Source organism: Echiichthys vipera (genome assembly GCF_963691815.1).
Source record: "Echiichthys vipera genome assembly, chromosome: 13".
Lineage (NCBI taxonomy): Eukaryota > Metazoa > Chordata > Actinopteri > Perciformes > Trachinidae > Echiichthys > Echiichthys vipera.
The window spans coordinates 20,440,433-20,455,775 of NC_139838.1; the positions used below are offsets into that span (position 1 = coordinate 20,440,433).

The 15,343-nt window shown below is 41.3% G+C and overlaps 1 protein-coding gene across 1 annotated transcript; it reads right to left on the bottom strand.

The window, feature by feature from the left end:
- Nucleotides 1-211: 211 nt before the first annotated feature.
- trim46b (tripartite motif containing 46b) lies at nt 212-14,008 on the bottom strand (the record flags this gene model as incomplete). Its single annotated transcript, XM_083925471.1, has 11 exons — nt 212-1,630; nt 2,954-3,021; nt 4,156-4,385; nt 7,419-7,757; nt 8,094-8,215; nt 8,548-8,801; nt 10,047-10,142; nt 10,923-11,069; nt 12,168-12,366; nt 13,476-13,665; nt 13,753-14,008. The coding sequence occupies 11 exons, from the start codon at nt 14,006-14,008 to the stop codon at nt 1,183-1,185; spliced, it is 2,349 nt and encodes a 782-aa protein (XP_083781597.1). The 3' UTR covers nt 212-1,182.
- Nucleotides 14,009-15,343: the final 1,335 nt, after the last annotated feature.

The window sequence follows — 15,343 nt, forward strand, 5'->3', positions numbered from 1 at the left end:
AAGTAGAATCATGAGCGGCTGAAAAATAGATGGAGCAGAATTTGTATGAAACTGAATCAACAACAAAAGGAAGCAGGTGTTTTAGTAATTTAAACAATTTGCATTTATTTAGCGTTTATTTCTTGAATCCATTTTTCTTTAGCAAATATTCTGCCAGCAGGTGAAGTTGACATGGATTTAATCTGCTAATTGTTTCATAAGAAGCACTGCTAATTAACTTACAATCAAGCAAGGTAAAAAAAACAAAAAGAAAAATCCAAAGTTCGTGAAAACACAACTTTTTACCATCAGCCAAGGAATCAATGATGTTATCAGTCAAACCACACACATGCGCGCACACACACACACACACACACACACACACACACACACACACACACACACACACACACACACACACACACACACACACACACACATGCATGTAGGGAAACAAACGGACACACACACACACACACACATGCGCGCACGCACACATCTCACTCACTGTATTTGAAAAACAAAGCAGCAATGCACACACAGAACCGCGAAAACTAGTGATTAGCTGTGCAGCAGAGGTATAATTGGAGCTTCTAATTACAGTATTGCCTCATTGTTCCTCTCTATCTCTAATTTACCACATTTACATCCCAGAAAAACAATAACTTTGGCTGGAATCATAATGAGCGAATGGAAAGTGGAAAGTGTTTGCAGACGGAAATGAAACCTTTTTGGTTAAACACAATTTTAGTTATAAATGCAATAAAATAGTTGAGGCCTTTTTTTTAAAACTCTGTTTACTCTTTTCATATCTTGAAAACATAAGCTCTTAACATTAAGGGCATGAAATAACGAGAGTAAAAGCTTCTACGGGAAGGACGACATGGTGCTGTATCTACATTAGCTTTATAAATGTATGCAATATAGCCTGGCTACAAGTGCAAGCATCAAAGATACAATAACATATTAAGTGCTGGATATACCAAACACCACTTAAGCAATAACTCTTGCAAAACTGCTTTTAACACAAATGTAAGAAACTTAATTACATTGCATATTTGTTGCTATAGAAACATTTTCTTATACAAAGAAAATCAAATAAAAAACAAAATCGCTGAGATGTCTAACTTTTCGCTCTAGCTGAGTAAATACTTCACAATTACCAATTACATTCCAAACTACCACATGACCTCAGATCAGCTGTCAGTTGTTATTTAAATTAGAGCCACGGGGTTGAATGGTTACCCTTCTGACAGGAGTCTGATCTGCATTGTGATTGGCTACCAGCTCCTGCAGCTGCAGAGCCCCTCCGCCAATAAAACAGAAAGCCGGGCACACGGGGCCGGAGCAATCCACATGACCCTCCCACAAAGGTCGCAGAGAGTGGGCGTCGTAGAAGGTGACGCGACCTTTCTCAAAGTCAAGGCACACACCGAGCCGGGGCGGTAGCGGATAGGTGAGGCCTGTCGGTGAAGAGGGGCCGTTGCCATTGGTGATGGGGTCTCGGTTACCGTTCCCATGGTTACTGTGGTGGTGGTAGTTGTGCTGCGGAAGGTAGATCTTACCCATCCCCATAGTGAGGAAGCAGAATGGAGGAGCAGAGTCCAGAGCATCCTCCGCTCCGCTGTCATGACCACTGTCTGGGTCGTAGCTGGAGAGAGAGAGTACAGTTTGAAAAAAAATTAGCATGTAAACAATTATTATGGATGAGTAATTTCCTTATTTTGATTTCCTTATTTTTGATATTTTCTTACTACAGAGGCAGATGAAATATTAAGATCCTTTACCTCAGTAAAAGTACCAATAAAAGTGTAAGAAAATTCCATTCCCTCAGAGCGATATATTGTTATATTTAATATTATTTGATTGTTAATACTGATGCATCAATGTGTTGTGTCGAAGTAGAGCTCGTTTTAACTACTTAAGATACCGTGGTTCATAACCTGGAGGTCATGTGATAAATCTGAAGGGTTGTGGGAGGATGGAAAAAATATTTCTGCTGCACAAATCTGTATGTGACATGTGACAGGGAACTCCGCCACTGGTTTAATCTTTTACAATCAAGTATACTATATGCCCATCTTGACTAAATTTGACTAATTCGGGGCTACAAATTGGGCTTGGTGTTGATGTATATGTGGACAGGAAGATGAGCTTGAGCAACAATTCTCAATAAAGTGATATTTTTTCATTGGGTTGTCCATGTTTATAACACAGTGAGAACGCACAGGGCAAAGTATCTGAGATATGCTTTAAGTATTCCATCTTTGGAACATTGTAGTTTCACAAGGGCAGACCCTCGTCAATAACATCCGCTGTTGCATAATTACGTAGCCGAGTGTAAGTGCTGAGGAAATGTCTGAGAACCATCTGAGCACTCTGGAAAAGGAAGTCCCTAGGATTTCTCCTTCACATCTTTCAATGACCCCATGCCATTTTCCATCAAGGTCAATGAAAAGTGGTTTGAAAAAGACGTACATCGACCGCACATCTGATCCCATTTCCCAGGTTGCCATGAGCTTCATGCCTTCTCTGTCACCTGAGACTTGTTGCCTACCCGTTTTTTTTAACTTTGCCTAATATTTGGAATGGTTTCCTGTTGTTACTGCCTTTCCGGTTTTGACTGTTGCCTAACTCTGGTTTTCATAAGATTTTGAACCTTAATCTGGTCAATAAATGCCTGAACTCCCTGCATTTATCAACAGTGACAAAATTGAATTACATCCAGTGTTTTTATGTACTCTACGGGGGCATTGTTGGGTCTATGTAAATCATAAATAAGTCATAGAGTGGGGTCTATACCTACTCTGTAAAGTGTTCTGAGATAACTTTTGTTATGATTTGGCACTATAAATGAAATTGAATTGAATTGAATTGAATTGAATGTAAAATCTTAATCTGAAACAAGTAATCAGAGCTATCAGTGTAGAAAAACCCAAGTAAAGCACCTTAACTTCTACCACTTGCTACTCACCGGGGACTGGCCATGTCTTGTGGAAGGTGAAACCACTCCTGCAGTTTGGATTCCAGACCAACTCCCACCTGTTCAAAGAAGGAAAACTGCAGTTAATTTGTAATTAACTAAACATTATTCTTGTAGCAAAGTTTCACAAAAGAGTTTGATTATGTTTGTTATTTCATCATTCACGATTGTTTTAAGTGAAGCAGAAATACAAACATCTTTTATGAGATAAGAGTCTTTTCTCTGGTGAAGCCGGGTTTTGTGCAGTGTTAAAATGCAGGCTACTGTCAGTAAAATCTGATCACACTACGCTCACACACAGTCCTGATGAAGCAGATCAGCTGAGTTTAGAGTGTTATAATTAATAAATGATACCAAAGCATGTTTGTTTAAAACTAACCTTGACTGTTATGTCAAGCCTTTTTCACATTTAATCGGCAGCTGTAATAGCAATTTGTAGATACCAGCAGTTGCTTTTTGACTATTAGATTTCCAAGCAAACAAATCCATAATGTCATTTTGAGGAGCAATTCTAATTAAATATATCCACGATTCATTTCTCACTACTGACAATTATATTCGTACAAGTATTAATCATATTCGAGATATCTGCAACTCCTTTTATAACAGGAGAATAAATGGCTTTTGGATATCACAAAAGTAATTTCCCCAAGTCAAAATGACATTGTAGATATATGAGAAAATGTTCTTACATATACGGAATTATAATGGTAATTTAAACTTCGGCCAATCGCTTCATGGTACTTTAATGATACGAGGCCATAACGGAAATGTAATTGTTGACATCTGAAATAGGAAATTACATTTCTACTGCAACAATGGGTTTTTTTAACATGTGGAAATTGAGTTGTGGATATTTGTAATCATTGTTCTAACTAAAGGAATTACTGGTGTCTATAATTAAAATAAAGTTGTCTGTAAATCAGTTTTGTCTAGTCAAAATGTAACTTATACGTGTACTAATATATATGTAACATCTCAAAATTGTTTTACAGAAATCTTAAATGAACATTTCCACCAGTGAAAACTAAATCACCTCTATTAAATTTTAAAAGGGCTTGCCATAGATTTTTGTTTATTAGGTCAGAAAAATGTACTTATCAAGTAAAACCTGAAAGCCTGATCGTGGCATAGTGCATCTCATGTGCTGTGCAGTAAAAGTTTAATATTCCGTACTACCAGAATTTACTAACCTTCACTAGATAAGACCCAGGCTCCACTGAGCATGCCCAGTAGTGCCGTCCCTGTGTTATAGCCACATCCCCCACCAGCAGGTCTGAGGTCAGGTGACAGGAAGTGAGGGCATGGTCAGCGGCCTGCAGCAGGGAGAGCCCAGGCACGCTTCGGGCGCAGCGCTGCTCTTTACTGACCACCAGCCGATCGGCATGGAGACCCCAGCGAGAATCCAGGTAGAAGTTGAGCACTGGGAAGAGACGGGGAGCGAGGGCACAGCAGAGAGAAGAAAAAGGGAGGGGAGGAGAAAGAGACATGAGGGGAGAGGGAGGACAAAGAGACAGGTGCATTCAAAAATGACATATAGAGGGTTTTAGTAGCAACAGGAGAAGTTTGGGAGGCGACAGATGGAAAGTGGTATAGATAGATTTACAGTCAGAACGCAGCAGGGAGAAGAGAAATGAGGAGAATACTAAGCAATTGAGAGGAGAGACTATAGAGGGAGAGGAACAGAGAGCAGGCATGCACCTCCTCCCAGCAGCACTGGAAGAGAAAACGACTCTCATCTATAAATTGATGACTCAGGGAGTAAAATACAGTAGGTATATCACAAAGGCGCTGTTGGGGAATGCAGATTTTTTTTCCCAAAGGAAGTACAATTTACAGAGGGAACATACGCAAGAGCAGGAAGGGAGAGCAGCCTACAGGGACACAAGGAATTCACCAATCACTCAACTTGACCATTAAAAAGCCCCTGGATCTGAATCGGATCCATGTTGTTAAGCCTCTCGTCTTAACAAACTGCAAACCTCATCAGCGCTCGGACAGATGCCGTTATAGTGGGAGGCAGAGGGGTGAGTGTGTGTCTAGATGGGGGTGGAAGAACAGAGGATACATGGGATGATCACAAAGAGAAAGAGGAGAAGAATATGGGGGTACAGAGGGGCAGTCAAGAGGTATGAATGCACTTCTTACGTTCCGTAGGAGGCATGTAGGTTGGCAGCGTGGAAGGAGCGCAGAAGAGGATGACAAGTACAAAGCTGTGCAATGGAAATAATATATGAGAGAAAGATTAAATAAGTAAGGATTTGATGAAAAGTGGTGGGGAGAGATTGGACAAAAAAAGAAGATGGGAATGGGCAGAAAAGAAGAGAATGAATTATTAACTGCTTGTCATGATTACCATCCCATATGTTTTTAAATAATAGCAGGTGTGAAGAGATGAATGGCTTCTGGGTGACGGCGACCACGGCTTACTTGATGGATATTATGAGATATTTTATTGCTGAATTACACTTGTCACTGATTTAAGTGGCTGTAAGTCATTAACCAAAAAGAATGTAAAGACTGTTGCATTGTTGGGTGGAAGATACAAAAAGAAATGTATAAAAGAGACGCTTTGTGGACACTAGGTGGGGCCATCCTTCTGACAACCTCTTGTTTAGCACAGAGCAAATCAAGGGATTATCCCAGATTACTGCTATTTAGGCCTTATTTTCATTGTTGTGGCCTCTTTCTTCATCGTAGAAACAAGATTGCAATCAGATTTATTTGCTGAGATCTGGGAATACACTGAAAAAAAGTAGTCCAATGAGACGAGAAACCTGTGCAGTCAGACAATCTTACATGTTGTAAATAAGTAGGCAAAACTTAGTTGACGTCCAAATGGTAAAAGGTAAAAATGATTACCCCACACAATGCATTTTACAGACCAACGTTGCACATAGATGTCAGATGTTCTGGATTATTGGCGGTTTTGGTCCATGTGTCAGTTTTGCCTCCATTAAAGTAGTAAAGATCAGGAGTTTGACACTGCAGAGCCTCCTCAGACAAACACAACTCTGTTATTACTTTTATTACAGTATTCACTGTCTTACTTGGATTTGAGGCCCAGTCATTCTTTAAGTTGTGGAACCACAGTTTTTATAATTTGGGGGGCTTTAGGGGATGCAAACTATAAAAGTATAAAGTATAATGTTGCCATGCAGTCAGTCAGTTAGCTGTGAGCCCCCTTTTTTGCCTTTATTTGTTTACATTTTTGGCAAATTGGCAACATTGAAAGTATTCTGAAATAGCTTAAGTATTAGCAGTCCTTGTTTGTAAGGTAAAATGGATGTACAGACATTTGTGTGTATTTGTGTTTATTTGAATCTTGCAACACCCTAAAGTATACGTCACTCTGAATCTAAAAAATATGCATATCCTGTCTTTGTGCTCAGATTGGGCTGAATTACGACTCCCAAGAAGAAGTATACATTTTTGCACACTAAAGCCTCACAATTCTCCTTATTTGCACATCCCTGCTGTTTTCTAACTTCTGTTTGACTCTTTTGGGATCTTATTTCTATGTGTATTTTTATGTTGTCTTGTTTTATGTCTTATATTTTGTCTTGTTGAAAGGGGCTATGCAATTGAAAGTGCCTCACCTTACCTTACCTGACCTTGCCTCGCGTCGCCTTGCCCCACCTTCCCTGGTTTGTCACACCCCCCCTTCTCAAGTTCTCTCATAAAAAGGCCTGTTGTAACTAGTCACCTCCGCCTGTTTTCAATTCCACAGCCTGACCTCCCTAAGGCTACAAATAAATAACCTGTTCTTGAGTTTATCCTCTTCAGAGCAGACAACCTTTGTTAAAGTCACTGACAGTTTGTTCTAAATACATTCTGCCAGAGTCACGTTGGTGGTTGTCAACTTGTATAACCCATGCACACACCAAATGTGATGCCTCAGATGTCTGGCTGGCCTGTTGTTGTTGTTCATGTACCAAGGTTTCCCTCTGGATGGAGAATTTTTTGATGAGGGGATTTCCTGTTGGGGTGCAACTATTTTACATTTTTGTTACCACCACCCTCGTAAATCTGAGAAACTCTACAATTTGCTCAAATAGGCTCACTCGCCCCGCACCTTTTGAACACATTTCTATCTGCCCCAACTTGATCAACATTATCCCAGTTGCTAATGCGCTAATGTTTTGAGACTGTGTTGCATTACATGAAATCATTATCGCGATGTGTCTCCTTTGCAAATTAATGTTTCATGTATTGCATGTATGATTCATAATCATTGAAGAAGATATGGTTGTTTTCCTACAAACCATGAGGGGTCAACAATGTTTACAACAAGTAAACATGTCTTTTACCTGGGGTATTACCAATATATAATAACACTAGGGCAAAATTTGACCTCTTTTTAAAGCCCGAATGTTTGAGGGAAGTTTCCCTGTGGCAAAGTCTCTCTGTTTACCTGTTAATGAGGATGATTGAAAAGTCCTGTGTGCTCTCTCACCTGGTGCGGGCGGGGTGTGCAGGTACACCTCCTCGCTGTACTCTCCGTAGCCCGCCTTGTTGCAGCCTCTCACCCGCAGCACGTAGACACTGTCCATCTCCAACCTGTCAATCACAGCACTGGTCCCACTCACTTCATCCAATCGCTGCCAGCCCCAGCGGGCGGCGGCCAAACCTCCTCTGATCCCGCCTCTAGACGCTCCTCCTGGTACCACACCTCGGCGGCGATACTCAACAGAGAAGTGCCAGGCAGGTGCAGAGTCTTGAGGTAGTCGCCAGCACAGGAAGAGCTGGTCATAGGCCAGGGTACGCTGTGTATCAACCACTGGAGCCAGTGGAGCTGTGAAAATGGTTTAATGCACATGAAAAAATCCGATTTAGAAAAAAAAGGAACGTTTTTTTTGGCAGAATTTCAACCTTTAATTATATAGGACAGACAGGAAATGGAGTGAGGGAGAGAAAGGGGGAGACATGCAGTAATGGGCCGCAGGTCGGAGTCAAACCGGCCTCTGCCTCAAGGACCTTCAGCCTCTTTACATGGGGTGAATGCTCTAACCACTCAGCCACCGGCCGCCCCATATTAAGAAGTTTAACAAAAGTCAAAGTACTTCCAGCCTCTCTTTCACTATCTCCATCCCCACCCTTTCCCTTTTTCTCCCATCACTCCCCTTCTCACCCTGGATGAAGTTCAACTCTGTCAGGAGTTTGAGTTCTTTGGAGACATCCAGCTGGAAGTGTCTGAAGGATGGATCAGCAGCCAGAGTGAAATGCTGCAGATTATCAATTGCTTTGCTGAACCTGGTGCAGTGAAGAACAGGGAGAGAAATGTTCGAGGAATAAAGGAGGAACAGTGTTTACATGATACCTCCATCGAGATGGGAGGGAGGGTTGTATGATAATCTTAAAAGATAAGGCTGCCTTCATTCTGTTTTTATTCTTGTCAAGAAATCCTATGAAAGGACAAAAAAACAACAATGCATTGGTCTTTCAATACTACTGTGTTTGACAGGTTAAAAATGTAAATGTATTTTCTGAAAGGGGTGGGTGCCCTTGTTTTTAGTAAAACCAGTTCTAGTGGACAAAAGCGTATCTGTTTAATCATGGGAGAGAAAGATAAACAAATGAAAAACCTGTTATGAGTCTGGCGAGCAGCCTGCACAAAGCAGGGCTGGTCTGTTTCTTTGAGCAGCTCCTGGGTAAATGCCATGAGCCCTGCGTGTTCCATCAAACCCCTTCTCTCCGCCACTTGAGCAGACAACGCCTCGCCCCGTTTCTTCCTCGCCGCCTCCAGTGCGTGGGTGAGCGAAGCGTGGCGCTCGGCCAGAGCAGCCGTCAGATCTCTGATGCTCTGAGCCAGCTGTTCTCTGGCTGATACACTGTTTACCTGATGATGTATAACACAGACAGACAGGTTCAAGGCTTTGGAAACACCCAGCTAATGCTAGTCTTTAAGTTAGGTGGATTCAGAAAGCAAGAACGTAGAAACAGTTTTAACAAAGCATTCAAAGCATAACTAGATTAAAAATAATGAAAACGAGCATCTGGGTGCCTTTGCATGTGGCAGATTGCATGTTTGAATGGACAGATTACTGCTCCGCATTCACTTTAACATTAGGATATAGAACAAAGCGTCAGATGGTTTTTACTAATTTCTTCACCTGCATGGACTTAAAGTGTAATTCCAGTGCAAAAGCATCCCATGGTCTTTATTGGCACTTACACACATCAAATAAGCCATCGCGACAGTTTTTCCGTGTAACATCTATTAACCGAAAATACCGGGAGAGTCGCTAACAATTGGACGTTGCTACCACTGATTAGCTCAGGGCAGTACCGTGATGGCATTAAAACGGCTTTTTTAACCACTAACACTACGAGAGGAGCTGGTACCGGGGCCAGTAAGTCTTTCAAAATACTCTTTTAATAAACTCCTGGTTCACAAACTACATTGTTGGTGCTTTGGGTAATGTGTAAGGACTCTTATCGTGCTACTGTAGAGGTTTGGTGTTATTTTTAGCAGTATTAGTGGTTAAAAAAGCCGTTTTAATGCCTTCACCGTGCTGCCCCAAGCTAATCAGTGTTAGCCACATCCAGCTATTAGCATCTCTCCAGGATTTCTCTGTTAATAGTTGTTACAAGAAAAAAACTGTCTCGATGGCTCATTTGATGTACTGTATGTAAGTGCTGGAAAAGATTTTTCGCTGGAATTACACTTGAAAATGGTGACATTTAAAAAACGAATTTAACTACGTAATCATCTGTGATAAAAAACAGGGCTTGTTTTGCATGACTGCACCTTAGAGTACGAAGAGACTAATCTAATGAGTAAGACAGGTTTGATTGCACATCAAATCTTTAGTTGCACAAACAAAAACGAATGTAATTGGTTATTACTGGCTTTAACCTTTGACATCAACAGTAATATTTCTGATGGCGTAATCTTTTTAGTCAACTTTCAACAATTGTGAATGAGGTCAAAAAGAAAAGTGAGAGCAAACATGAGTCTGTCAAAGCTGGTTTAAAAAAACAAATCTACCGACAGGAACCTCGATAGATTTATGGCGTTTATCTACTGACTGCTGCTAATTCCATGTTCAGCAATGTTTTGTTAGCCCAAAGTATTAATCACCTCAGTCTGTGTGATGGAACTCTCCAGCTGGGTAATCTGAGTCAAAACTGTGTCCTGGTTGGACAGAATGTAGTTCATCTCCTTCGTAATCTTCTCCTGTCAAGTAAACAGCACAAACACAACATACAGACAACAAATATACACCAGACAGACAGCTTCATTGTTACACGCATCAGTACATTAACTCCTATCAGCCCATTTACTGCTCTATCCTGCTGTACGTTGTTTGTCTTGAGTAAAATATCAAAATTCTCAGACTTACTAATTAAACTTTAAGTGGAGGCACGACACATGAATATGGTAAACTAATAGATATCATCATGAAACTCCCCCAGTTGTATGTATTTCATGTTTTGTGACATGTCATGTTTAAATATGCAAATGAGGCATTATCCCATGCTAACTTGTGGTAAATTTAGGAGAAATCTACAGACAAAAATAGACAAAGTGAAGTAAAATAAACACCTAAACGTGTATTTAGCTGTTTTCTTTCCACTCGTCTGAAAGAAAACGTGTTGTGGAAGCAAAATAGCCCAAAATCTCTAGATTAACCACTGCATTAAAATACAATATTTTTGCCTGTAGTGTCTCACATTAAATGTTATAGAAACAATTATCAAGCAGACTGTTATAGTATAAGTAAGTATTATTTTAAATAATGTCAACATAGCAATGTATGAATCTTGAGCAAAAAATAAAGATTTTCCTTAAAATGTATGTAAAAATACAAGTAATGATTTGAGAATAGAAGCCTTCACACCGTTCATATGAAACCTATTTTCAATCTTATGTGTTCTTTTTTAAAGTGTGTTTTTCTTATAACTATCCTACGTATTAAACCTTTCATATTTAGAGATGTCAGATTTAGAGTCGTACCTTCAGGGCTTGGTATGCGTGGGCCACTGGCAGGATTTTGTGTCCGGTGTGGATGCGGCGCAGTTTGCAGAGTGGGCAGAGCAACCGCTGACATGACCTGCAATAGAACTGTAGTTTCTCCTGGTCGTGCTCCGGACAGGTCAGAACCTGAGGACCAGAGACAAATGAATCCTAAACTTGCTCATCTGAATCATAATTTACCTCAAGGGGGAAGGAGTAGATATGTATGAGAATATGTGTTTATGTATGAAACATGACAGAACCAGTCTTCTGTTTAAGTCTTTATCCAACAGCAGTCAGAGGGTCCAGAAAGACAAGTTGGAGAGCTAATGTAAAGCTACATTTACTTTTTATTTAAAGGTCCCATATAATGCTCATTTTCAGGTACATGCTTTAATGTTAAAAACAATAAACATTATTTTTCTCATGCTGTCTGTCTGAATATACCTGTATTCACTCTCTTTCTGAAACGCTCCATTTTTGTGCATGTCTCTTTAAGACCCCCTCCCGAAAAAGCCCAGTCTGATCTGATTGGTCAGCGTTTCCTGGTCTTCTGAATCTGCTCTCTGCGTCTCTGCACCGGCATCGCAGCCGGGAAATTACTGTAACAGCAGCACTGCAGCAGTACTGCACAGTTTCTAAATATGGACTTAGTGTGTTTCTATGTGGACTGAGTGTTTTCATTCTTTAACAGTTTTTGCATAACACTTTAAGCTGCTTTTTAAAAAAGAGATGGAAATCTCTTTTTTTTAATATGGGACCTTAAAAATGCACGTAAACATATTTTTGTTCCAGTTTGTGGTATCATCATTGAGGTTATATGATCAGATAATAAATCTTGGACATAGTTAAAAAAATATATATATATATTGCACATTAATGTTCAAAAACAGGAACACAGTGTTACAGTTTTACATACAAGGCCTTGTACCACTTTCTAATAATGCACCTTTTACAAGGGCTGCTTTTGGGTTGCCAGGATGTGAAAAATCCCCCCCTTTCAGGGTGACACTTGCTATCTGAATACTTTTTTTTTTTTTTTTTTTTAATGATTTGGTTTACAACTCATCTGTTAAGTATTGGGATTTATAAACCATTAATGAAGCAAATATACGACTTATACATTCTTTATTAAGGGTGCCTTATTACAATGGTTTTCTTTTCAGTTTAATCTCCAGCGCGATGAAGTTTATGATATGTAATTATTAAATATGTAGATCAATAGTGATTATCCCAATGTCTTACCTTTGGCCTGAAGTTGAGTGTAGGCTGTATGTGTTCATGTTGTGCCCGGGGTGTCCCCCACGGGTGATACAGCTTGAAGCACTCATTACAGAAATTGCCCCTGCAGTCGGCACAGCCCTTGGTGGCCTCCAGAGCTTGAGGAGGCTTACAAAACTGGCACATCACGGCCACACTGCCCAGACTCACTGTGTGTCGGTACCTGCCGGTGGTGTGGAGGGAGAGCGGCAAGGACGGGAAGAATGGAAGGATTGATTTAGGCTTTAGTCGTGAGAAAGTGAGACAAACAGTATTGATGAAGTGATAAAGTGAGTACAGAACTGCAGAAGCACACGCTGGATAGCTACAGTATGTGTCAGTGCACGCTCTGCAGGTTCTTCATCAGCACAGTTGCTGTAATCAGAATTGGACATATTCCCACACCCTCTGTTTTTCACGCCCACGTCAGCTATTTTGTGTAGGTTTGGCCCCAAACATTATAAGCACTGGACAACATCCCTGTGTGGGTTTTATTGCTTTGTGTGTAGGGATGGGAATTTAAAAGATTTGATACCAATGCCAGTATCAATTGTGCTTATCGGTCCAATTCTTTATCTATTCCCCGACTGATTCCTGGTCAATTTTCTGTGTGGGATAAAAAAGTCGGCTGTGTTCAGACTCAGATAATGAGGTAATATGTGTACAGTTTTCTTTTTTATTTAGGTTTTCAGGTTTTTCAAAGAAAAGGATCTGCTACGCCTGCCTGTGTGGCGCCAGTGTTATAATAACGCCACCGCTTTGCACCATTTCTTTCTCTGTGCCAGGAATTCTTTCCTGCTCCAACAAGTTCGAAGTCATTGTTTTACAATGCACAACTGACAGAAAAACATGCCAGCATTGATGAAAGGAATCGATAAGGCCGGTGGCTGGGTGGTTAGAGCAGTCGCCCCAAGAGGCTGAAGGTCCTCGAGGCAGCGGCCATGGGTTTGACTCCGCCCTTTGCTGCATGTCTCTCTCTCTCTCTCTCTCTCTCTCACCCCATTTCCTGTCTGTCCTATATAATAAAGGCTGGGACAACGGCCAAAAAAAATCTTTAAAAAAAAAAATGGAATCGATAAGCTAAGAGGCAGGTGTGTGTGTGTGTGTGTGTGTGTGTGTGTGTGTGTGTGTGTGTGTGTGTGTGTGTGTGTGTGTGTGTGTGTGTGTGTGTGTGTGTGTGTGTGTGTGTGTGTGTGTGTGTGTGTGTGTGTGTGTGTGTGTGTGTGTGTGTGTGTGTGTGTGTGTGTGTGTGTGTGTGTGTGTGTGTGTGTGTGTGTGTGTGTGTGTGTATACCTCTCCACTATACGCTCCAAGGTGAGGTTGCGCAGGCAGTCAGTAAGGCCCTTCTCTCCCAGCTCCACATCTCGGCCGCAGGGGACACAGGGGAACATCATCACCAGGGGTGGACCCTCCTTACGCCGTCGCCCTGGATACGTCCCATATCCCGGGGACCGGGGCATGGACGGGGAAGGCGGGTGGGGACCTCAAACCATAGTGAAGAAAAGCCAGTTATCAGCAGAGGGGACAGAGACAGAAAAACATTAAATTGATATTATTAAGTATTCCAAACCTGCCCGCAGCACACGGTCAATAGGCCGCTGTTCAGCTTTAGGTGTAGGCCTTCGAACCTGACGGGGTGAGCGGGTGTTGGGTGTGGAGGCTGGGGAGTTTGGCTCTGGGGGAAGATCTGGAGGCGGGTAGCCGTTTGCCACTAAGACCTCGGAGGCACACATGAGGCAGACACTGTGCTGGCATGGCAGGACCACGGGCTGTTTGACTATGTCCTTACACACAGAGCAATGCAGCTCCTGCTCCAGGCTCTTCATGTTAGACTGTCAGAGGCAAAGAAGTGAGCGGTTATGATCTGCACATGTAAGAGTATGTAACACGCAGAGAGGAACAAATGTGCAATTAGCCTTTAAGGGATTAAACTTGAAGGTATTATTTGAAGTATTTAAATACTAATGCTGAAGAGTTTTGTTTTCTGATACCAAAACAATACTTTTTAAAGACCTACTATGAGAAATATAAAACTCTAACCATTTTACGAATCCCTTTGTATTCAGCAAAAGCAGCCACAAATTTGAAATGTTAATAAATACAAATGAAAAAAGATTATGAATCTTCCCATGCACTCAAAGCCAGTTTCTGTACTTTTCGGAGGTTCAGCTCCATAGGAGATAGATAGGCGGTAATGTTGTAATGTGAAAAGCTGTACCAGACATTCGACATACGACATCATTCTTGTTAAATATGGATAAAGACCAAGCATTAATTATTCAACTACTGCACAGAGTGCATCCCTTCAATTGCAGCCCTGCATATGAACATGAGCTCTTTAGTATGAAGTTGCATATGTTTTTGCATCACCATGAGATGGTGCAGCATTTTTATGTATTTATGACATGTTTTTTTCTCAGCACTTTACATATTGATGGCACAGTTGGGAACAGGACATGATTAACAGTGCAAAGACACTTTACACATATAACATACGTACAGTGTAAGTGTTCAGGGAAATCCATTTTACTTTTCAAGTAATGTAATCAGTTTCATCACGTAATCTAAAGATCGCATGATTTGTTTCTTCGTATATAAGGAAGTGCTAAGTGCAGAAGTATACCTCTCTGCTGAACCAGCACCTTCACTGGTCAGAGATGGGGACGGTGGGGGGGGGCTGCACCTCTGTAGCAGCCATCGTGTCATGGTCCTGCTCAAGGACATGGATTTGACAGAAAAGGGCACATACGCTGTTGCAGGAACACACATGCACAGTCTTCACAGCTACAGTCAGTCTAACTGACTACCTGCCTTACTCAGTTTTTTGTGTTTATTCTGCATTTGTTCGTCCAGCACAGGACTATATTATAATATACTCCATTACACATTTTTCTAAAGGATGACCTGCTTTTGCTTCATGCATGTCCTTGACACACCTCAGCCTACAGCCTAAACTGTTGCAGGGCCAGCAACAGTACATCTACATCACTGACACTGTGAGTCAACTTCAAAACCAGGACAGGATAAACTGACTGACTGTGCTGCGTAGGGGATTTGGGATTTTTTGTCACTGTGGTGTGATGAGATGGGGAGCATGGGGAGAGCTGGTCACAGGCACAGCGCACCATAAAGCTGTTAAAACCTCTGATGCTGGGGTCGGG